The sequence below is a fragment of the Trichosurus vulpecula genome, chromosome 1 (assembly GCF_011100635.1).
Source record: "Trichosurus vulpecula isolate mTriVul1 chromosome 1, mTriVul1.pri, whole genome shotgun sequence".
NCBI lineage: Eukaryota > Metazoa > Chordata > Mammalia > Diprotodontia > Phalangeridae > Trichosurus > Trichosurus vulpecula.
In genome coordinates, this window is record NC_050573.1 from 309,071,924 (window position 1) to 309,097,900 (window position 25,977).

General features: G+C 38.2%; 1 protein-coding gene across 1 annotated transcript in view; it reads right to left on the bottom strand.

Annotated features, from left to right (window-relative positions):
- Positions 1 to 25,977, bottom strand: part of ZCCHC2 (zinc finger CCHC-type containing 2) — an 86,088-nt gene that overhangs the window by 51,774 nt on the left and 8,337 nt on the right. Inside the window, exon 2 of the mRNA XM_036756309.1 lies at positions 4,778 to 4,889. Coding sequence (XP_036612204.1) covers positions 4,778 to 4,889 — 112 coding nt within the window. The remainder of the gene's footprint in view (positions 1 to 4,777; positions 4,890 to 25,977) is intronic.

The following is a 25,977-nucleotide window of genomic DNA, read 5'->3' on the forward strand; positions in this document are numbered from 1 at the left end:
GGCCTAAGTTTCCAGACTATATACTTCAACAACTTCAAAGTTGGGACATTAGTTTTTCTCCAGTCCTGAAACATCTCTCTCACTTTCCACAATAATTTATAGATAATGATTTAAAATAGAACAAAACAAAACAAAAAGCCCAGCAATCACACTGGATCTTTCCAATACTCTGGGGTTGCAGTTTATCTAAGCCTAGTGACATGAACTCACTGAGAGCACAGCTAGATAGTATCTACTATCTTTTCTCATTTATCTTTTTTATTTTGGTTTTATTCTTGCTCAATCCAAAGATCATTTTCCTTGGCAAAGGAAACAGAATCTAAGTAAATGTTGAGTAGTTCAGCCTTCTGTCATCTATCATCTCATCCTCTTCAAGAACTTCTGTTGCCCCAAACAGATAAAAATTTAGCACCTTATTTATAATCATCCATCTATCCACCCTAGATTTGGTTCATAGTGATGTTAAACAATTCTTATAGAACCAAGATATATTTTTATATCAATTCTCAGTCTTTACTTCCATCTTTTATACGAGTCTTAAAAATATATCTAAGTTGATCAACAAGTACATATTCATCTCTTTTAAGTAGTCCCCCTTTTCCTCCTCACCAAAATAATTTCTGCTTGTGTCTTAAGAATTTCATTTTTTTAGATTAAAAATATTAGGCCGTTGAATCTTAGCTAACCTTTTTCCAAACTCTGAAACCCGCTTCTCTAAAAACCAAGGGTACATGTTAGATTATGACTACCATTCAGTAGAATCAAATCTAGAGAAGCTAGAGGAGTCCTTAAAGGTTATCTAGTCCAACTCCCTTAATTTACAGTTAAGGAAACTGAGGCCAAGAAGCTATGTAATCTGCTCAAGGACATAGAGGTACTAAGTAGCAGAACCATGATTGAAACTCAGACCTAAGGCTCCACATGTTCAGCATTCTTTCCAATGTACCGTGCTTCCTCCCGACTACTCCTTTATTATAAAACTAGAATGCAGTGGTCACTTATTTCTTAAGTTTCTACTTGAACCAGTTCTTACTAGTTGCTCAGAATTAGTTAAGTATAGTAATACCTCTTTTTATATCTTTTCTAAGTTGAAATCCTTAAGTTGAATGTCTGCTCTGTTTTTGGAAGGGGAAGGACTTACAAACCGCAATGGAGAAAAATCTGGTTGATGTTCATTTGAAGTTCCCCATCACTACAGTATCAAGATTCCATGCCAGACCTGTGACCTATTTCCCAAACCCATCTAATTTCCTCCTCCTAGTCAGGTGGTCAGTAGTATATGCCACAATACTACTGCTGTCATTTCCCATTTACATTTACCTTTATACAAATAATCTCAAATCCATTTTTTTTCTCAGATATCTGGATTTTCTCATATAACTCTTCATACACTATTCTTCTCCACTTCACTGCACATCTATTCAGTTATTTCTGAATAAGGCATACTCTTGCTTTTTGGGGGGAGGGGGCAGGGCAATTGGGGTTAAGTGACTTGCCCAAGGTCACACAGCTAGTACATGTGTCAAATGTCTGAGGTCACATTTGAACTCAGGTCCTCCTGATTCCAGAGCCGGTGCTCTACTCACTGCACCACCTAGCTGTCCCTAAATAAGGCATACTCTTAAAGAGCCATATTCCAGTAATGATTCTTATCCTACAAAGTCTTAAGTGATGCCTATGAAATAAAATCTGTCTCCCTACATTAGATCTCTACTATGCCCTGGGCATTTTAAGAAAGACATTTGGGGCTCACCTCTTGGATATTATTTCCCATGAATAAATCAATGAAAAAGCAGCTATTAAGCACTAACTAAATGCTAAACACTGTATTAAGTATTAGAAATAAAATGCAAAAGCAAAAAAACAGTCTAATTTGCCATACCTGGAGCTTACAGGGAGAGACAATGCATCTGGAGACTAGTGGCAAGGGAAGGGACTTTAGTTCATAAAGTTGCAGACTGGTGAGTGGAGTCATGGGAGGGGGGTTGAAGGGGAGTTTGGGGCAGAGGGTCTAGGAGTACATGTGGCAACATGGTGGCCACTGAAGAAATGGCAAGGGAGTGAAATGAATGTCTCCAATGCAGGCCTAGATGTAGCGAGCAAATGAGGTAACCATCAACCAGTAAGGCAGGGCCATGGGGTCTCAGGCTTAAAAGGGCTGGACCAGGCACGAAAGCTGGAAAGGCTGGGGAGGAAACAGCCAAGAAGCAAGTGAATGACAAGTCATCTGCTATCCATCTTCTATTCCTTGGTATCCTTTACGGGAAGCCAGGTCTGTCACAGATCTCTATGGGTAGTTTCCTATCTTTCTTTTCAGTTTAAATTCCTCTTGAATAGATTTGTACTCAAGAAATACATTTTAATTGGTCTTTCTTGGAAACACTTCATCCCTGGCCAAAGGTCTGTTATTCCTATCTCAGAAATCCAAATTCCATTTCAAACACTACCTTCAATGGTTGTTCACTTCTAAATCCTTAACCTTAATCAGAAGTAACGATGAAGAAACACTACCTGTACCTCTAAGGTCTTCACAATATTTTTTGGGCATGTATTCCCTAAACCTCACAGCCTTCTAGGTTCTCTGGAAGCATTATCTGTCACCACGTTAATCACTATAACTGGTCGGTAGGTTTCACTATTTTTAGGAGACTAACACATCCTGAATACAAACAGTCAGGTGCTAAAGATGCTATAAGAAAAGTATGCCTAAAGAGTTATTAAACTGCCTATACTCTTTGACCCAGACATACCACTACTTGGTCTGTTTCCCAAGAGGATTAGGGAAAATGGAAAAGAACCTACATGTTCTAAAATATTTAGAGCAGCTCTCTTTGTGGTGGTAAAGGACTGGAGATTGCGGAGATGCCTGTCAATTGGGGAATGGCTAAACAAATTGTGGTATGTGTTCATGATGGAATATTACTCTGCTATAAGAAACGATGAGCTCGATGATTTTAGAAAAGAATGGAGAGAGCTCCACAAAATGATGAAGAGTGAAATGAGCAGAACCAAGAGAAATTGTCTACAGTATCAGCAGATTGTTTTAAGAACAATTTTGAGCAACCACGTCATTCTATTATAAATCCCCAAATTAACCTCAAAGGTCTTATGAAGGAAGATGCTATCCACCTTTAGAGAAACTGATGGTAAGAGGAAATAAGCATAGTATGGTCTTATATATGTGTATGAGTGTACATATGTCTATGTTTATAGATATCTGTGTGTGTGTGTGTGTGTGTGTACACATACTTAACTGTAGGGGGGGTGCGGGGGCGGGACAAAAAGTGCACAATAGAGAACAAAAGAAAACCAACAAGGAAGCAAAGAAAAGCTGGGCAGCTTTGAAAACAATGTGTAGTATTTATCATTGAAGTTTTCTTGAAATGGAAATTTATTGTTTTATATTGAATTCTCTGTTGTGTTCTGCTGTGTATATGGCAATTTTTTTTCGTTTTCTCATTCTGTATTTAAGTGTAAAATAAAAAAATTACAAAAATGTAATCTCAAAAGCAAAAACAAAAAAATTAAAAAGTAAAACAAAAACCCAACAATCTCAAAGGAGATTATATAGCAACATTTCTGCCAATTATATCCATAATTGAGAATTTAAAAATGATATTTCACATAAATTTGACATTTTTAACCTCTATGCATCAATGGAAAAATCTTCCTTGTCACATAAAATTTGGGACATGATGAAATACCCAACTTTAAAAAACTGAAATTAAACATGATAAAAAAAATACAGCTGTGGATAGCAGCATCACTGACTTGCAAATGGTTATTCTTATTTGAAATAATTAAAATGACCAACTGCAGACAAAACCAGCTATAGACGAGACAATTCTACAACTACTGATTCTAAACATTTATTACGAATACTTACTAAGGAATTAAATCTTGAAACCAACAGAAAAACTTTATCTGCTAAGAGAGTCATTAAAAATGAAAACAGTAGGGTATTCAAAGTGTAAATTAAAGTAGGAAATAATGATTTGGCAAATAAAGAGGGCTGGATGGAACAAAGGTAAAATATAACAGTATGTAGTTTAAACGAGTATTATGCTATAATTTAAAAAGCATACTTTTTTTGCAATTACAATAGCCAAGATTTACATATTACTTACTATGTGTCAGGGTTACAATTACTATCTCATTTGATTCTCACAATCCTGGGAGGTACGCTTTATTATAATTATTCCCATATTCCAGATGAGGAAACTGAAGCAAATGGAGGGTAACTAACTTGTAGGGGGCCACACAAACAGGAAGTATCTAAGGCTGAATTTGAACTCAGATCTTCCTGATTCCAGGCCCAGTGCTCTATCCACTGAACTACCTAACTGCCCCTTCAATGCTTTGAAAAACATCAAATATTAACAGGAAAGCAAGGTAAAGTCAACTCTTCTGAGGATATATTATGTTTAAAATGAAAATTCTTTATGGTGCTTCAGAAATCCAGGTAAAAGATAGCACTTGTGAATGACTTTTTGTTTTTCATTTGATTCTTCTCTCCACATGGGGTAAAGGATTCCCCAAAAGCAATAAGATGAAAATAATTTCTTGTCTCTCTTCCACAACATCACCCAACTATTTCTTTGAAGTAGAATGGGTTCTTTTCATTCTTTTTCCCAATTCACCTATCCGAAAATAAAGTATGTGAAATAAATACTTTCATGTCTTGAGTGAATTTCCATAATTAATATGTAATTTTTTTTCTAGCACACTTTAAGAAATACTGAAGCCAACAGTAAGCTTCTCAAAAATATCTTCATACCTTCTCGCTGAGATCTATGAGAGACCATGGTAAGTCCATCGTGAAGTATAGGCGCTTGCTCCATCAAACAGGTTTCATTATTTCGAATATAATCACCATGGGGAGTATCATTCTAGATGAAAGGAAGGGTCATATTAATTCACATTATACAAACTTTAATAAGGATAATGAATTTCTCTGTAACAATTTCAAAGTTTAATACTTTTATTAATATTTGTAATGACTTTACCAGCAACTTTAAGGATAATTGAGATTGGTCAAGAGAAGGCATGAAGAGTAAGAAAGCCAAAAGAAGTCAACATTTTTTTTCAGTTATCAGTAAGTCTATAGCTGAGTTTTGAAAGAGACAAAGGATCCTTAGAGGTGAAGAGGCCATGCACTCACATCATGGAGCACTACCAGTACAAAGTTACCAAGACCAGAGGTGGAGGGTTTAGTATGCAGATGTTTTAGATCACAGGATCCACTAAATTATAGTAGAAGTATTGCAATCCCAAGAGGACTGGTCAGTAGGTTTCATTATTTTTTAGGAGATTAACACATTTGAAATACAGTCAGTGCTGAAGATGCTTGTGAGAAATGTATTCTCAAAAGCAAAAATTAAAAAAATAAAAAAAAAAATATCAAAGGAGATTATGTAGCAACATTTCTGCCAATTATGTCCATATTGAGAATTTTAAAATTGTATTTCACATAAGTTTGACATTTTTAACTTCTACGCAAAAATGGAAAAATCTTTCTTGTCACATTAAATAAATTTGAGACATGATGAAAGATCCAAATTAAATAAACTGAAATTCAATGAGACTAAAAAAATATATAGCTGGTAGTTCACCACACCTGGAGCACAACCCCCTCCTCACCTCTACCTCTTAAATCCCCTGTTTCCTTCAAAACTTAGCTCAAATGCCACCTTCTACATGACATCTTTTCCTGACATCCCACTCCCTCTTCCAGTGACAAGTGTCTTTCCCTTCTAATATGTAATTTATCTCCCCAATAAAATGTAAGCTCTTTGAGATCAAGGACTGTTTCATTTTTGTCTTTGTATCTCCAACATCTGACGCGTGGTGCCATGTAGCATACTGAACAGGAAGGAATCTCTGAGGACAAAAAGGCTGAATCCTTTAAATCAGTTCTTCAGCTCTTTTTATGTCACAGACCTTTGGCAGCATGGTGACCTATAAGCCCCTTTCCAGTATAACATTTTTAAAGTCATAAAATGAAATATATTAGACTACAAAGGAAACAAATTATATTAAAATTATCATAAATTTTTTAAAAGTTCATGGACCCCAGGTTAAGAACTCCTGATAATAATCTAATTCTCAAGTGGACCAATTTATATTTATTCCTTTGTAATTTTCTAAATCCCTCTTTTTATAATCTGTCACATCTCAAACGTAATATGGTTCTAACAAGATGTTTTAGTGCAACCTGGGAATGAAGTATCTTGGTAAAGTAAAAGACTTCAATTTTGGAAGAAACCTTAATAGATCACTTAGTCCAAACCTTTCGTTTTATCTTGAGATAAAAAAAAAAAAATGTAACATGACTTGCCTATAGTCACATGAACAGCAGTAGCCTGTCTAGGATTCAAACACAAAGTCTGGGTTCCAAATTTGGTACCTATTCTAGTATATGAGAAATTTTATATCTATCCATCCATCCATCCATCCATCCAATTCCTTCCCAGGAGATAGAAAGTAAATGCCTTAAGGGCAGAAACTATTCTTTTTGTCTTTCTATGCCCAGTAGCACAATACCTTAAATTTTATAAGCATTTAATAAATTATTATTGAATTGGTTACTAAACTAGATTCAAATGATCAAACTTTGGGATCCCTCCATGGTCACCCAACCAATTATTAAGCAGATTATATATGTACACTCCAATTGTGTAATTCATATTCCTCAACAAACGTGATAGTTCATAAAATGCAAATAATTAAAATGTCATTAAGTATTCATTTTAAGTTTAGCGTCATTTAAATTTTTTGTACATACGTGAATAAAACTACATGCTAGTTAAAACAAAAGATGTCATTCCTCTCTTTTTTTAAAACTTCTTCACTACCTGGGAGGTCCTGAAGATCTGAAAACTTTTTTTGTTTGTTTTTAAAGATGTTCTTAGACTAATTTTATTTAACCCAGGCTATACTTAATTTCACTGCAAAGCCCTAAAAACATACCTAAATCCATCTCTGTGATCAATATAAAGTTGTACAAGTATTATCTAGTTATTTTTTAATAAAACTTTTCACCTTTTAATTTAAAAACTGTGCATCACCAGAGAAATGACACAGGTCATGTTAATAGCAGTGAATACTTATATGTATACAGCTTTTTTGAACGATTCTTCACCCTTGAAGTTTATTTCTTCCAAGAAAATTCCTGCCATACAAAATTCACCCTCAATAAATTATCCTAATCACTTAAGTAGCAATAGGCTCTACATCTTGATATAGTAGGAAAAAATGAGATCTGAAGTGAGAGGACCTGAGATTGAATATGATTTCTGCTACGTAACATATGTGGCCTTGGACAAGTCCTCATTTTATCTCTCTCAGTCTCAGTTTCCTAATGTATAAAAGAAGTGAGTTGAATTAGTTTTCTAAATGTTACCTTCCAAACTTTAAAATCATAATTCTGTAAGATAAAACTTCAAAACTACCAGGTTACAAAGCATACCCTGCCTAATACTGAAATTTGGCTCCATCAAAACAGGATGCTTTATCAAATACTAGAAAAAAAGTATCATAGGAACAATGTTATAAAGATTAGTTAAAATGAAGAGGACTGGTTATAATTTATGATGCTATTTTAAAACGATGTTGATAGGACAAGCCTCATATAATACAGGGCAAGTATTCACATATATACTCAGACTTATGATCTCCTTAGAGAATTAAATCTTATAATATTAGGAAATAAAGTTTGAAACCTACCAGTTTACAGTATATAGACATCTAATGTTCCTGTGAAAATACAGGAGGGAATTTTAAAAGAAAAATGTAATTAAATTTCTTTCAGGCCTCTGACCTGATTTGGGTGTTTTAAATGATCTAAAGTGATGAGAAGTTATAGTCCAAGTGGGAGGTGACCATAGTTAAATAAGAGATCTGGTTGTGTAAAAGAGGCATAAATCTATTAGAAATACAAGCATCAACACATGAGAAAATTGCAGATTGGTCACTTTAATCGTAATACCAAGTACAATGCTATTATGAAATAGTTTGAAAACAAGGTACCTCCTAGTGATCAATGCATTAGACCAACAGAAAAAAAAATACATCAGTTGACAGAGTATCATCAATTCTAACTGAAGCAGAAATGAGGTAATACAGTGAAATAATTTTAAAAGACAGCTAGCATATCAAGCACCAAGAGGCAAAATTGTATTTTTGTCTATAGTTTTGTAACATATGTATAAAGTTTTTTTTTTAGCAGCAACCTACTAACTAGGCCACACTAAGGTGAATAAGGGAGTTAACACCAAGAAAGCACCTGCCTCTTCATTCTTGCTTCCTTCATTTCTTCTCTCCTCCCAAATTTCCTAAATCCCTCCCTTCTTTTTTCTTGGCCTTGACCTCTGATTTATTTCTTTGGTGTAGGAATTTCCTAGTGAGGAAACTCCTTAACCTAAGCCAATCATCTACGATTCTTGATCTTATAATTCAGGCAACAAAGAGGATCACTTTTTGACTTGCAATGTTTATGTTAAACAAAGGCAAGGGGAAAATCATGAAGCTTATGTACTAACATCTGTAGCAAAAGATAAAAACGGAAAAAAAAAATATGAAGAATATGACCACATCCATTAAAGTGAACAAAACATGACTTAACAGTTGATGAATTCAAATAAAGGTGAGCAAAGTGAAATGTGATAGAAAATAAGGCTCAGAATAAAGAAGTAAAAGAAGCCAAAGTCTACTGGAAGCCTTATAACCATATAGTACAAATGATCTCTTCAAGAAGAGTTAGATTATATTTTAATGGTTAAAGATGGTGTACCGATTTTGGGATCATTTCAGAATCATTAGGAGTAGTTGGTTAGAGCCAGTAAAAATTAAATCATTAGAACAAAAGGATAAAAATTAATTAAACCTAACTATGCTATTGATTCTGAAAAAAGGTAATGAATAAAACTGAAGTTATTGATTCTAATTTTTATTAGTTCTCACAAAAGTTTAGCTGATATACAACAATCAGAACACCAAGGGAGTCATCCAAAGCACCCAGAAAATTGAAACACTTGATTTCCTTCTTAAACAAGATATGGAATCCAAAGACCACACTAATTTTACAAATATTACTAAAAAGGTAAAGATTATCAGCAATGCCATTTCACAAAAATCAGACAAGCCTTTATTAAGGGCCTACTACGTGCCAGACACTGTACCAGGCACAGAAGATAAAAAGACAGAAAAGGAAACATTCCTTGCCTTCAACATTTTATGGAGAAGAGAGTATGTTCATTCAAAATATAAACATAATAAATCCACAGTAATTCTTGCAAGGAATGCAGCACCAGTTTGTGGGGATAGGGGAGGCTTCACGTAGAATGCAACCCTTCAGGTGATTTTTAAGGAAATCAAGGATTGTAAAAGGTGAGACTAAGCAGAGAGCCCTTTCCTGGCAGGGGGGGCATCCAGCGCAAAGTCTCCTTTAGTTAAACTGTTGAACACCTGAAAGGCAGTAATTTGTAAAAGGCTAGAAAGGTAGATTGGAGCCAGGTTGTTAAATGTTTTACATGCCCAATAAAGGAGTCTGTATTTCATCTTAAAGGCGGTAGGGTATCATGAGTTTACTAAATAGGGGATAGTCAGATACAGTCAGACCTGTGCTTTAGATAAATATCCCTCTGACCACTGGAAAATGAAATACAGAGGGAAGAGATAAGTCAAGGAGAACAATTAGGAGACCTCTGCAATAGTCCAAATAAGAGGTGAGGAGGATCTGAATTATACTGATGACTGTGTCAGCAGAAAGAAAGGGACGGATGCCAGAGATACTGTGGCAGTACAATCTAGAAGACTTGAACTCACAAAATAAGTGTGAGAAGTCAAAGGTATACTGAGTGACTAGAAGGATGGTGGTTACCTCAAGTTCAGAAGAAGGTTTACGGGGAAAGATAAGTTGTTTTAGACCGGCTGGGTTTGAAATGCCTGAGATATCCAGTTGTCTAATAGGCAGTTGCTGATGTAGGAAGAGCTCAGGAGAGAGATTAGGGCTAAAAATGCACATCTTGAAGTCACCTGTGAAGAGATGACAAATTGAACCCACTGCAGTTGATGAAGTCACCAAGAAAATATATAGAGAAAGGGCCCCAGGGATACACTCATTTGGGGAAGGGGGAGTGAGTGAGTGATGATCTAGCAAAGGAAGGGTCAGGCAAGTATGAAAACCATTTTAGTGCCACAAAAATCCAGAAAGGAGAGTTTCCATGAAGAAAGAACACCTAACAGTATTGAATATCATAGAGAGGTCAAAATGGATGATAACTGAGAAGAGGCCCTCAGGTTTGGAAATTGAAAAATTATTTGTAACTTTGGGGAAATTCTTTTCAGTTGAGATGAAGACAGACTGCAAAGGGCTGAGAGAAGAAAGGGAGACAACATGAGCGGAGAGCAAAAGCCAAAACAAGCTTACGAAAAGCTTGGCATGAAACCAACTAAGCCAAGTTATACCAAAAGCATTTTAAATATGAAATTAAAATAAAAAGCAATGAAAAAGAAAAGGTTCATCAGCATTTATATAGCTATTATCAGCAATGACAATACAATCTCAATTTAGTATGATACTCCATGAAGTAAATATGGCCCTCAAGAAAATGGAAGGCAGCTGCATTCTACCAGAAACATTCAGTGGAAATATGTTTTAAAGATGACAATTTAGAACTCTGGTTTTCTGGCTAGGCTAGCTGGAAAAGGAGGATAAGCTGGTCTGGGCCACCTGACGGAGGAAGGGCTTCCTAATGATGTCTGTCTCTGCGGCATATATTCTTTTCGGCTTTCAGGTGAAGGACACTGGAGATCCTGACAACTCTGGAAGGTTTGAAAGAACAGAAGAGTGAGACACTAGTAAATTTGGGAGCAAATTCTAAAGACTGGCTAGCAGCCCAATTATGTAGAGCAAAGGATCTGTCCTGCCCAGACCAGTACTTGGCAGAGATACAGACTCACCCACTCATCAGCCAGGCCTCATTTGGAAGTGAGCTTGGGGTGAATGTCATGTAGAAATTGTGTTAAGTCTGAGCTCTTTCTAGTGGGCCAAGATGGTATAGGAGACATGTTGCAGGCTAAAATATTTGGAGGAAAAAAATTTTAGGTACTCAGGGATCAATTTTCAAGATCTCAAAGAGGAGAAAATTGCAAAACAAAAGAGAAAAAAAAACTGCTCGCAGAATAGCAAAAAACAAAAACAAAACTGAATCAAAACATCTTATTATGAGCATTTAAATCCTACTTTCTCATATTTGTGAATTAATCTTTTATTAGAATGGTCCATACAGAGGCAGTAGGGCATGATGACTAGAGAGCCAGTTTCAGAATCTGAGTGACCTGGGTTCGAGTCCGACCCCTGACATACACTGGCTATGTGCTGATTCAAAAAAATTACTACCAAATATTAAATGTCAAGTCAATAAGTGTTTATTAAGCTCTTACTGTGTGCCAGACACTGTGCTAAGTAGTCCCGGTTTTTAAGGACCTAACAATTTAGTAGAGGAGTCAACATGCTTAAAATGTTGTTGTTCAGTTGTTTCAGTCATGTCTGACTCTTCATGACCCCATTTAGGGTTTTCTCAGCAGAGAAACTGGAGTGGTTTGCCTTTTGTTTCTACTGCTCATTTTACAGATGAGGAAACTAAGGCAAACAGGCTTAAGTGAGTTGGCCAAGGTCACCCAGCTAGTGTCTACAGCCACATTTGAACTCAGGTCCTCCTGACTGCAGACCCAATTGTCTATCCACTGTGCCACTATGCTTAAAATAACTATGTAAAATAAACTATGTACAGGTAATTGGAAATAATCGACAGAGGGAAGGCATGAGAATTAAGGGGTATTGGACAAGACTTCCTGTAGAAAGTGGGATTGTAGCTGGGGCTTGAACAAAACCAGGAGGTAGAGATGAGGAGGGAAAGTATTCCAAGCATGGATAGCAACCAGTGAAGATACCTAGTGAGGAGATGAAGTGTCTTTTGCCAGAAACAGCAAAGAGGCTACTGTCACTGGATTGTGGGGGTGGTGGGAGGTATAAAAAGCCTGGGAAGGAGGAAGGGAAGGGCAAGTAATGAAAGGTTTTGAACACCAGAAGTTTTTATATTTAATTCTGGAGGTGAGAAGGGCTACTAGAGTTTATTGAATTGGGAGGGGGGGAGGCAGAAGACTTTAGAAAGATCACTCTGACAGCTGAGAAGAAGATGGACTGGGGGGAGACTTGTGGCAGGGAGACCAACTAGCAGGCTATTGCAATAGTCCAGGCATGGGGTGAATCAGTGTGGTAGGAGCATGAAAGAAGGCATGTGCACTAAATGTTACAAACTGATAGGTCTTGGGCAACACAGTGCATACAAAGGATGAGAGAGAATGAGGAGTTGAGGATCACAGCTGGGTTGTAAGCCTGGGTGACTAGAACGTTGCTGCTATCTAAACAGTAACAGAGAAGTTAAAATGAAGGAACAAGGTGGGGAGAGGGGAGACAAGGAGTTCCATTTTGAACATAGTGAGTTGAAGATGACCATGGGACTTCTAATTCAAGATGTCAGGTAGTTGGAGATATGAGACTGGAGGTCAGCAGAAAGGTAAGGGCTGGATAAGCAGATCTGAGAATCATCAGCAAAGATGGTAATTTAAATCCTTGAGAGCTGATGAGAACATCAACTGAAAAAACACAGAGGAAAAAGAGGACCCAGGACAGAATTTTGGAGAATACTCATTGTTAGTGGGCATGATACAGATCAAAATCCAGTAAAGGATATTCAGAAGGAGCAGTTCATAAAGGTTGAAGGAGAACCAAAAGAGGGTTCAAAAACCTAGAGAGGAGAGAGTACCAAGGAAAAGAAGGTAATTGACAGTTTCAAAGAAAGAGAGGTCAAGGATGCAGATGGAGAAAAGATCTGGCAATTAAGAGATTGTTAGTAACTTTGGAGACAGTAATTTCCTGTGAATGATAAAGTTGGAAGCCGTACTGTAGAAAGTTCAGAAGAGAATGAAAAGAGAAGAATCTTATTGTGGACAGCCTTCTCAAATTGAGTCGAAAAAGGGAGGAGAACATAGGATTATGGATTAAATAAGGGCTTTTTGAGGATGAAGACATGGGTATGTTTGTAAACAGGAGGGAAAAAGCCATAAAACACGGAGTAATTGAAGATAAGCGAGAGAGTAGAGATAACTAAGGAGGCAATCTGCTGAAGAAGATGGGATGGAACAGGATCACTGCAGATGTTTGCCCTAGCAAGGCAAAGGCAAAAGGCCACCTCATTATTCAGTATTTATTGAAGTAAGGTAAGGTGAGTAGGGGCTGGGAGTTATCCTCTGAGTCAGGAAGACTTGCGTTCACTTTTACATCTGGTCTATACTACACAAAAGATCCTTAGCAAGGCACTTAACTTCTCAGTACCCAAGCAACTATGACTGTAAGCTGCAGAACAGTATAATGAAAACCCAGAGAAGAGGGTGGGTGTTAGTTTCAAAGGCTGCAGAGAGATGAAGAAAGATGAGGATTGAGAAAAGTTCAGCAATGAAGAGATTGCTGGTAACTTTGAAGTAAGGGAATTAAGGGGATTAGGACACCAAGTGGTAGCAGGAATTGAAAGAACCACACTGACTCAATTCTGGAGCTAGCTCAGTTCCCTTTCTATTCAATTATGGGTCAAGTCTAATTTCTATCTCGTGAGAAAACTTTATTTAATTGTGGGAATTGTGAGAGGAATTTGTTGCATTGTTTGAACCTGTCCCTGAATGTCTGGGGAGCTGGACCACCTCTTCCTATTGCTTAGAGACCCTGAACTAAGGTCCTAAGTTATGCTGACCAGAAACTTGGTCAGACCTGAAGATTGATGCAAGGAGTTTTCTCACAATTATACATCTCAAGCAACCCATCTATCTTATATGAAAAGTGGCCCCATAATGATCTATCAGTTATTGTTTCCATGTTCCTTTGACTGTATACAGACACTTGGGAGTGGGACACTTTTTCCGATTTCAGGGAATTTACATGTTCACTTACCCCTCTCAACTTGGAAAGTCTCTAATCTTTCCTCCAATTACAAATCAGATTACCAGATGTATCCTGGTTAATTGTTTCCTTTTAATTAGTTGGTCTTATTTGAGTAATTGTTTTTAGTGTATAAAAATCTGTCTCCCTCTGTGTTTGGGGTCCAGTGCCAAAGCTGAGGAAGGTGATTGGTCCCTATTTGTTGGGCAACTGGAATGCAGTACTTAATAAAATCCATATGCTGAGAAGCTCAAACCTTTGCTTCCTCAGTCATTTCATCTTTCACTGCCCACAGGAAAAAGTTGAATAACGAGGTCAGAAGCTAAACTATAGAAAGTTAAGAAGAGAGGAAAGGAAGTGGTGGCACCTGTTACAGATGGTCTTCTCATGGAGTTTAGACAAAAAAGGGAGGAGAAACATAGGTTGATAGCTAGGTGAGATGAATGGATGAAGTAAGGGTTTTTTGAGGAAGGGGGAGGCATAGACATGTTTTTAGGAGTGAAAGAAGCAGCCAGTTGACAGGGAAATATTGAAGATAAGTGAGAGAGCAGGGATGACAAAGGTGGAAATCTGCTGGAGAAGACAGGATAAAATGAAGCACTTGTGCACATAGAGAGGCTGGGTTTGCCTTTGCAATGACTAGGACCAATTCTTCACATAAGATGAGTGAAGGAGGATATTGTTGCAGAAGGCAACTGAATGCCATGTGGCAAGGAGCTGGAGAGCAGAAGAGGGAGCTCAAAAGAGAATGGCCTCAATTTTTTAAGTGAAATGAGAGACAAGGTTTTCAACGGAGAGAGTTGGGGAAGGGGGGTAGATATGAGAGGTTTGAAGAGGTTTAAAAAGGTTTGGAAAAGGTTCTGTGGTGAGCAGAAGAGTGAATAGATTAAGGGAAGTGAAATGATTGCCACAAGGAGGGCCCAGTTTAGATTATGTAACATAATCTGTAGTGAATCAGACAGCACAGTTTTCTGATTTTTTTCCAGCTTCCTTCAATAGCATAAACCTAGGAAACAAAGCAGCAGAAGGTGGGAGTAATCTAATAAGGTTTGGCAGGAAAAAGATAGGCGATAGGATAAGAAGGCAACGGACAAGAGCTGAACTAGTTCATCAAAGGGTCAAGACGGCAAAAAGAGGAGAGTGAAGCTGGTATAGGGGTGACGACCTGGAAAAGAACTGAGGGGGAAAGGGACTAGAAGATGGAATCCAGAAGAAGAACAGTGTTCTGAAATACAAGGATAAGGGAGAGATGGAAGGACAACAGATTATGATCAGATGAAGGAATTTCAGATTCATGAATGGGTCAGTCCAGTGTTTTAAGATTAATGTGATAGCAGTATGTTGAGTGTATTCAGATATTAAGAACATAGAGCAAGGCTGTCCAAAATGCGCCACCCCCTTTATGCAGCCTACCTACAAGCACAGAAATTTACATAAATGCTTTAGTAAACGAAGCCGAGCTACCACAGAGCTCTCACTAAAATGGCAAATCAAAATATATTGTCTATTGTCTCAATAAAAACCTAAAATTGGACAGCCCTGACACAGAGGAAAGAAGACCAGTTCCCAGACTACTGAGGCAGCTAAGTGCCATAGTGGATAGAATGCCAGACTTGCAGCCGGAAAGACTGGAATTCCAATCTTGCTTTAGTCACTCACCAGCTGTGTGATCTTAGTAAAGTCACTTAACCTCAATAGGCCTCAATTTCCTTATCTTTAAGGGAACTGGACTCCCAGCTCTAAATTTATGACCCAATGATCATTGGGGAAATATGGAATTTAAATGAGATAGTGACAGTGGGAATGAAATGGAAAGAATTAATTTGAGAGACAATGCAAAGAAAGAATCAATAAGACTTATTTGACTGAGTGTAAGGAGGCCAGAGAGAAACAAAAATTTAAGAGTACCTTGAGGTTAGATTTAGGTGATGAATATATACTAAAACACTTTGTCAACAAAGCGATTTTTCTAACTCTGCTGTGAAGTCAGTGTATTCAAGGGTTCTCTTTTCCAATATGTTGTCTGCTTGCGTTCCCTAGGTTTCAAAATGCAAAAAAAAAAAAAAACCTAAATATTCCACTGCAAATTACTTTTACAAAAGATAAAATAACTTTAACTCCTCTCATGAGCAGTAAGATGATAGTGATTATACTAATATGTGGGGTCATGAAATACTATACAGTAAAATTTTAAACTACTTTACCTCACATGTGGACATAGTCCTAGAGAGCATCTCCTTACTATAAAAGACTCAGTGAAAACAGATTAGTGTTGTTTAAACTTCATTTTTAGCAATAAAAGTTCAATTTTAATTTAACACTACACAATATTCAATGTTTCCTTGGTTCTTTCAATAAGGATTTAAATTTGAGGAATTTTTTAGTTTTTAAAGAAACAAGCATATAAAGCAATTCTCCTTTCTTGAACTAAAGGTAAAGATTTTTACTAAAACTAAAAATTATTTAACAATACAAGCTTTTTCAGACTTTTACAGAACTTTAGGGGAAATATCTAAAAATAAACATTCTGTTTCTAAATGCTTGTAAGCTTAAAGTTTTTCTTTTGGGTTAATTCCATTTATATCTAAAAGGACATGCTATAAAACTTAAGCTAGACAGGCTAGAAGGCCCTATCTCACCACAGGTTATTTAAAAGAAAAGAATTCTCTAACAAATTTTACATTTGGTACTGCTGGAGGCCACAGGTCTTAACCAAGGTAAACCACCATCCAACAATGGTGACACCCCAGCTGTGCAACAATAATCGAGTAACAATGTCCAATGCAGAGAGTCAGTTATCCTTCAGGGTTAGAAGGCCAATCTATTCTCATGTGGAGAGAAAGATAATCAAGAGTTGGAAGTTTAGAGTTAATAAGCAAGAGATTTCCAGTCACTACCCCCTTTCATGTTCACTTCCTACTGCCTCACCCAAATCTAGTTCAACTACAAATTTGGAAATGGTATCAAATGTGGGGCACAAGCAGTTGTTACAACACACGCTAACAAGTGACTTGACAGACCGACTGACTCAACCAGTCTAGAGAATCAAAGTGCAGTCCTAGACCAATCTGAGTTTTTACTGTGTTCCTCATCTCACTTGAACGTTGGTGGGCTTGCCTTGAAATGGGATCAGATCTACCCCCTACCACAGAGAGAATAGCTATACAACACCACTGAAATATGAAAGCCTGTGACTAGTTCATACATTTCAAGTTAGGAGTTTAACCTTTTTTTTTTTTATTTTGTTTTCAGCATTGATTTTCACAAGAGTTTGAATTACAAATTTTTTCCCCATTTCTACCCTCCCGCCCACTCCAAGATGGCGTATATTCTGGTTGCCCTGTTCCCCAGTCAGCCCTCCCTTCTGTCACCCCACTCCCCTCCCATCCCCCTTTCCCTTCTTCTCTTGTAGGGCAAGATAAATTTCTACGCCCCACTGCCTGTGTATCTTATTTCCTAGTTGCGTGCAAAAACTTTTTTTTTGTTTTTGAACATTTGTTTTTAAAACTTTATGAGTTCCAAATTCTCTCCCCTCTTCCCTTCCCACCCACCCTCCCTAAGAAGTCAAGCAATTCAACATAGGCCACATGCATATCATTATGTATAACCCTTCCACAATACTCATGTTGTGAAAGACTAACTATATTTTGCTCCTTCTGAACCTATCCCCCTTTATTGAATTTTCTCCCTTGACCCTTTCCCCTTTCAAAAGTGTTTGTTTTTGATTACCTCCACCCCCATCTGCCCTCCCTTCTATCATCCCCCCTTTTTTTGATCTTCTTCCTCCTTTTTTCCTGTGGGGTAAGATACCCAATCAAGTATGTATGGTATTCCCTCCTCAGGTCAAATTTGATGAGAGCAAGATTCACTCATTCTCCCTCACCTGCCTTCTCTTCTCTTCCTACAGAACTGCTTTTTCTTGCCACTTTTATGCGAGATAATTTACCCCATTCTATCTCTCCCTATGTCCCTCTCTCAATATATTCCTCTCTTTCTCTTAATTTGATTTTATTTCTTTTAGATATCTTCCCTTCATCTTCAACTCACCCTGTGCCCGCCTACCCCCCCCCCTCTCTCTATATATATATACACATACACACTCACATATACATACATATATATATACATATATATATATATATATGCATATTCCCTTCAGCTACCCTAATACTGAGGTCTCATGAATCATACACATCATCTTTCCATGTAGGAATGTAAACAAAACAGTTCAACTTTGGTAAATCCCTTGCAACTTCTTTTTCTTGTTCTTTTTCTTGATTACCTTTTCATGTTTCTCTTGATTCTTGTGTTTGAAAGTCAGATTTTCTATTCAGTTCTGGTCTTTTCACTGAGAAAGCTTGAAAGTCCTCTATTTTATTAAAAGTCCATATTTTACCTTGGAGCATGATACTCAGTTTTGCTGGGTAGGTGATTCTTGGTTTTAATCCTAGCTCCATTGACCTCCAGAATATCATATTCCAAGCCCTTCGATCTCTTAATGTAGAAGCTGCCAGATCTTGGGTTATTCTGATTGGGTTTCCACAATACTCAAATTGTTTCTTTCTGGCTGCTTACAGTATTTTCTCCTTGATCTGGGAGCTCTGGAATTTGGCAACAATGTTCCTAGGAGTTTTCTTTTTGGCATCTATTTGAGGAGGCAATCTGTGGATTCTTTCAATTTCTATTTTACCCTGTGGCTCTAGAATATCAGGGCAGTTTTCCTTGATAATTTCTTGAAAGATGATATCTAGACTCTTTTTTTGATCATGGCTTTCAGGTAGTCCAATAATTTTTAAATTATCTCTCCTGGATCTATTTTCCAGGTTAGTGGTTTTTCCAATGAGATAGTTCACATTGTCTTCCATTTTTTCATTCCTTTGGTTCTGTTTGATAATATCTTGATTTCTCATAAAGTCACTAGCTTCCACTTGCTCCAGTCTAATTTTTAAGGTAGTATTTTCTTCAGTGGTCTTTTGGACCTCCTTTTCCATTTGGTTAATTCTGCCTTTCAAGGCATTCTTCTCCTCATTGGCTTTTTGGAGCTCTTTTGACATTTGAGTTAGTCTATTTTTTAAGGTGTTGTTTTCTTCAGTGTATTTTTCAGTATTTTTGGGGGTTTCCTTTAGCAAGTCATTAACTTGTTTTTCATGGTTTTCTCACATCCTTCTCATTTCTCTTTCCAATTTTTCCTCTACTTCTCTAACTTGCTTTTCCAAATCCTTTTTGAGCTCTTCCATGGCCTGAGACCAGTTCATGTTCTTCTTGGAGGCTTTGTTGTAGGCTCTTTGACTTTGTTGACTTCTTCTGGTTGTATGTTTTGGTCTTCTTTGTCATCAAAGAAAGATTCCAGAGTCTGAGACTGAATCTCGGTGCGTTTTCGCTGCCTGGCCATATTCCCAGCCAACTAACTTGACCCTTGAGTTTTTCAGGGGGTTATGACTGCTTGTAGAGTTAAGAGAACTATGTTCCAAGCCTGGGGGGATACACCAGCCCTGCCACACCAGCACTCCTCCTTCCCCAAGAACCCCCAACCCGGACTGGGCTTAGATCTTCAGCAGGCTCTTCACTCCTGCTCTGATCCTCCACTTAGTTCCTCCCACCAGGTGGGCCTGAGGCCGGAAGCAACTGCAGTTGTAGTTCTGTAGCTGCCCCACCTCCGCTGCCCCCGGGGTGGTAGCTGAACGGGGAACTCCTTCCACTCCGGCAGCTTTTCCCACTAACCTTCTTTGTTGTCTTTGGTGTTTGTGGGTTGAGAAGTCTGGTAACTGCTGCAGCTCACTGATTCAGGGCGCTAGGGCCCACTCTGCCCAGCTCCTGGTCTGGTTGGTCCACGCTGCCCACACTGGGCTCTGCTCCACTCTGCTCTGCTCCGCTCCCAGCTCCGTGCAGGATAGACCTCACCCAGAGACCATCCAGGCTGTCCTGGGCTGGAGCCCTGCTTCCGTCTGCTATTTTCTGGGTTCTGCAGTTCTAGAATTGGTTCAGATCCATTTTTATAGGTTTTTGGAGGGGCTCGGCAGGGAGCTCACGCTAGTCCCTGCTTTCCACCTGCCATCTTGGCTCCGCCCCCTTCTGGGCCCAACCTTTTTTTTTAATCCTTTAGCAATCTGGGGAAGTATGGACCGCTTCTCAGAATATTTGTTGCCTACTTTCATAACTGAAGGAAATGTTAAATTTCAGTTAAAAGTTAGTGAAAATAAAGATTTAAGTCTTTTGTCATCTAAGTTCATGGACCCTCTGAAATCCATCCCCAGGGTAGATAACTGGTTAAGAATCCTTAATCTAAATGGAAGTCACCAGCTGTACCCTGGAAACATTCAAGCAAGTGGAAGTGATCACAGGGCTGATTTACCTTATACTCTGTGTTAATGCTGACAGCCCTTCCAAACTTTTCCCCCTATCCTTCACACTTGTCATGGAAAACCACACTTAGGTGGCAAACCTTCTTTCCCTGCCACTTGTTCCCTATGATACCCATGCAACTTAACTCACCACTATTCTAGCCCTTATCCCAATGTTCAGGACTTCCATCATGCCCTTAAAATTTACTGTTCTACTGTTAAACATCTCTTCAATCTTACTAAACTGCACTAAGACTTCCCAGAACTCTTCTGGGACACCCAGAAGCAGAGGAAAAGAAAATGTTAAGCTTTAATAGCTAAAACTGCACTAAGACTTTTGGAATACTCTGTATTTCTTGTTTTAATTCCACTCTAAATGAAACTCTCCCTTGAGAACATCAAATTGACAGTCATTTTCTGGTCCCTCCTCCTCTCATGTACCATCTCCTTTTAGTTTTACAGAGCTAGAAGGAAATCTGTTTACTCCTACTACTTGTTGCTCTGCAGTACCATTTATAGGACCATACAAGGGACCATTTAAAAATCTAGTCTTTCATTTTTACAAATAAAAATATCCAGTGAGGTTTAGAGAGGTTAAGTGACTTTTTCAATGTCAAAAACCAGACTTCAAAACTAAGCTTTCATTACAGACCATAGCTTTCCCATTATCACCAACAATCTTCTTTCAAGTTCCTTTGATTTGATTATACCACCCTCTTCAGAGTCTTGTCATTCATTTATCTACCCATCTCCAGGATACTATCCTACCTTCTTCATTTGGCTAATAGTCTTCATCACTTCCTCCCCAACTACTGCCATTAAACCTATTAACTTCACATTGATGATCCTTTTAAATACCTGCTTTTTCAGATCCTTCATCTCTTTAACTGTTCCTACTCTAAACTTGTGATCTTTGTCCAATGAACAATGAGCTAAAACACTACTGCAGTAACTGAACTATATCCATACTAACGTTTGGACTACCAAATCAGAAAACTATGTATAACAAAGGACAGCCTGCAGTTTCTCCTTGGAGAGGAAAAATAAAGGAATTGGAGGAAGTTTGTCAGGTACCCCAAAGCAGTAAAAATCATCACTTCATGGGGCACAATCATAATATGAGACATTTTCATGAAAATTTTAGGGTTTGTTTTTTAGTGTTTTACTTACATCTGTTCATCCCAACAATAACCCTACCAGGTATGCATTAGTCACATTTTACAGATAAGGTAAGAAAAGTTAAAATTACTTGCCCAGGGTCATGTAGCTAACAAGTATCTGGGCAGGATCTGAATTCAGATCTTGCAGACTACAAGTCAAGGGAATTTATCACTATACCATGCAAATTTTCTCTGGTTACCTCACCTTCAAGAGTTCATGAATGATTATGTATATATATATATAAAAACAAATAGATCACCATTATGATGACTGCTTTTTTGCCCCAAAATACATACACACAATTCTATAAAGAACTTGATATGGTCCTCCAAGTTAGTCGATAAACAATTTTGTATGAGGGAGCTTGAAAATAATAAAAAACACTGTTCAATTTTTTAAATGTAATCCAGTCTGCTTTCTTCCTTCTATTCAGATATGGGACTCACTGTCTAACTGCAAAACCTGTACCAAATATATGTATCAATATGACTCACAAGGTACTACCCGCTACCCAAACACATTTTTCATCCATCTAGTTTTTTTCTGTACTGACCTTTAAGACTATCTCATCAATTATCATGATGTTATTAAGAAGAACCTATTATGTTTGGGGGTTGAGGCCATCAACACAATATCATCTGCAGGAAGACACATCTGGAGGACCTCACCAAGTACAGAGAATAATCCCCTTTTTCACTTGGACATCGTTAAAGGGATCCTCATGATAATGGTGAACAAAGTGGGTCAAACATGCATTTTTCTGCATGAAGGTGCAAGAAAAGAGAACAGAGTGGGTTTTAAGATAAAAGATCCTAAAATGGGAATGTGATTTTTTCATCCTTCAAATTTTTAGGATTCTTCTTGAGAATTATTGGCCTTCTGGCCCCAAGATCTTAATATCCTCATCCATACTCTTCTTAAAACCATCTCTTCAAAATCATTACTACCCAGGTGACACTCCAAAATGAAGGCATTTTCAAAAGACAACTTTTCTGAAAGACTAACTTTTACCTGAGAAATTCCTTTTCCAGGTAGCCAAAATGCCAAAACTTCATATACCATTCCTGTCACTTTCCATGTGATTTGATGAAATTCAATAGATCATGTACGTAGCATGACAAATCTAAAGGAATTATGTTATGCAATAGTTTATTTTACCACAATAAATTTATAACTTGAGAAGAAATGGAAATGCTTCTATTATACAATATTATGCATGACCACTTCACTAATCAAAGATAAATTTTTAGCCTTTCTATGAACAAAAACTAGTATGCTAGTTAGTCCTCACAACAGCACCAAGTAATCAAACATAGGTGGCACAATAAATAGAGCCCTGAGCATGGAGTCAGGCAGACATTCTCCTGAGTTCAAATTTGGCTTCAGACACTTACTAGCTATGTGAGCCTGGGCAAATCACTTAACCCTATTTACCTCTTTTTCCTTTTCTATAAAATGAACTAGAGAAGGAAATGGCAAACCACTCCAGCAGCCTTGCCAAGAAAACCCCAAATTTGGCCACAATGAAAATGACTGAAAAACAACAACAATCATACATAAAGATAAATCAAGCTGCTTGGGGGAAATAAGAATTCAAACCATAATACTAATTTACCCCTAATATATCATTTCCAGTTAATTAACAGACATTTATTAAGTACTATGTACCAGGCACTGTGCTTTTCCAGGCAAGAAAAGCTTAATTAACAAGCCGTGCCAATGCCCTATTTACTGGGCATTATCTATTCACTATTCTCTTATACTGCCTCCCATCTCATTCTGCACTTGCATTCAGTCTCAATTCAAACAACTGTCACTGTCTACTCAATGATGAATTCTCATACCTGGTCATACCATTCACATCTAGTGACTCTAAAGTCCCAACAGGAATTTAGTTACAGTGTAGATTATAATTCAAAACCTATTCCCCCACCCAAAGCTTCATTCCATTTCCCTGAACTCTCTTCCTCTTCAAAGCTTCAACCAAATACCATCCAGCTTTTCCACTATGTCCTCTGGAATGCCTATTCCATAGGCAACAAACTTGATCTTAAATCTTTTTCCTTCCTACTCCTTCCATCCACTAGCTATTACTGAATCCTGGCTTCCCACTAATAACACAGCCACCCTGGACACCCTTCCCAGCATTGGCTACACTTTGACTCATTCTCCCCAGCTCACTGATCAAGACAGGGGAGTTGGAATTCTCCTAGCTCCCCATTGTCACTTCCTGGTTCACCTACCACCATCACTCAGTAATCTCTTTTCCTTTGAGATTCATGCTATTCATATCTATCACCCAATCAAAATCCTGGTAGCTGTTGTCTATAGACCCCAAGCTCACTCTCCTTTCTTTCTCAATGAGCTTAGTATCTTGTTCACATTTTTTCTCTCCTTCCCAACTCCTGTCCTCACTAGGGGCTTTCAACATACAAACTGACTCTACTCCAAACATGGTAACCACTCAACCTATTCACTTCCCATGACCTACTCCTCCACCTTGCCTCAGTCACAAACAAAGAAGGTTATACTCTTGATCTTGTGGTCAACCAAAAATGTACCACCTCTATGTTCAAGAATTCTGAAATCCCTGTATCTGACCTATTGGTTTTTGGCTTTTCATCTCTTTCTGCCATCCCTGACAAAATCCTACTCTCTGCACTGTGATCTCCAATTCTTTGACCCCTCAAATCTTTCACAGGCCATATCCTCTACACTGGCCACTCTCTCCTCTTTTTCCCATCTTGATCCCTTGGTCAACCAATTCAACTCTACAGTGTCCTCTGAAGTCCCTACCCTCCTTTATTTTTGCTGATTATGCTTAGCCAAACCTCAGCCTTAGATCATTCCCACCATCATGGCCTTCACTTTCTCATGTGCTGCTCAACAAAGTTGAAGAAATTCAAGCAACCATTGCTGACTGCATCAGAATGGAGTCCAGCCAATGGAATTCAACACCATCCTCCCAGTCCCTCAGGCTTGAAACCTAGGAGTCACCCAGGACACCTCAATCTTCCCCTCTCACCCCCATATCCAAGCTGTTGCCAAAGTTTGTCAATTTCATCTTTGTAACATTTCTCAAATACACCCCCTTTTCTCCGGACACTGCCACCACTTTAGTGAAGGCCCTCATCACCTCACATCAAGACTATTGGAATAGCCTGCTCATGGGTCTGCCTGCCTCAAGTCTCTCCCCATTCCACTCTATTCTCCAGTCAGCTACTAAAGTGATGGTCCAATCATGTCATAACCCCCACCATATTACCTAACTGCCCTCAGACATCAAGGTTCAAGTAAAGGAAACCCCACTGCATATGTGACAGGAGTTTCAACAGAATGATTTATTAAGCACAGCAAAAGGATACATGGCAGGAATATGTGTAATATCAACCATGTGGTCCTGAGATTTTTAGCTGTATGATACACAGGAGCACACACTTGGCAATTAAAACTTGCTGGGCATGGTGATGAATGCCTCTTAATTGCTGATCCTGAGGAAGTCAAAGCTGGCAGACTAACTGAGCTTAAGAACTCTGAGATACAGTAGGGCTAAAGCTGAGTGGTTGTCTGCACTAAGTCTAACACCAATATAGCAAGGCCACCCAAAGCACCCTTAAGGAGGGATAAACCAAGTTGCAAATGGAGCAGATCAAAGTTTCCATGCCCATCAAGAGTGGAATCACACCTTGGGAATAGCCAACTGCTTCACTTTGAACCTGGGCTATGCAGGGAGACTTAGTCACAACAAATGGTGATTTCAAAAGGAATATCGAATGTTGAGAAATGTTCTCAAATCACAGCACTTACTACATTTAGCAACAGTAATACTGACTTGGTTTTGCATTCAAAAACAGTGGGATTGAAGTTAACTGCAGCATCAACTAATCCAACTCCTAGTCAAGGCATGAATTTCATTTAAAATATTCTTGACAAGTGGTCATTCAGCCTGTGCTTGAATCTTCTTGTTGTTCAGTCATTTTCCATCACGCCTGACCTCTTTGTGCCCCCCACTTGGGGTTTTCTTGGCAAAGATACTGGAGTGGTTTGCCATTTCCTTCTCTAGCTCATTTTTACAGAGGAGAAAACTGAGGCAGAGTTAAGTGACTTGCCCAGGGTTGCTCAGCCAGTAAGTTACTGCGCCTCTTGAATCTTCAATGATGGGGAATTTACTACATCAAAAAGCAACAAAAAGCTCCATTTGGAGGCATCCAGAGCGCTGGGCCTGAAGTCAGGAAGACTCATTTCCCCTGAGTTCAAATCTGACTTCAGACATTTACTAGCTGTGTGACCCTGGGCAAGTCAGGTAAATGTCTGCCTCAGTTTCTTCATCAGCAAAATGATCTGGAAAAGGAAATGGCAAACCACTTAAATTACCTCTGCCAAGAAAACCCCAAATGGGGGCACCAAGAGTCAGATACAACTGAAAAACAAAACATTACCACATCATTACTAGTCAGAATATCTTCTCTTATATTTAAA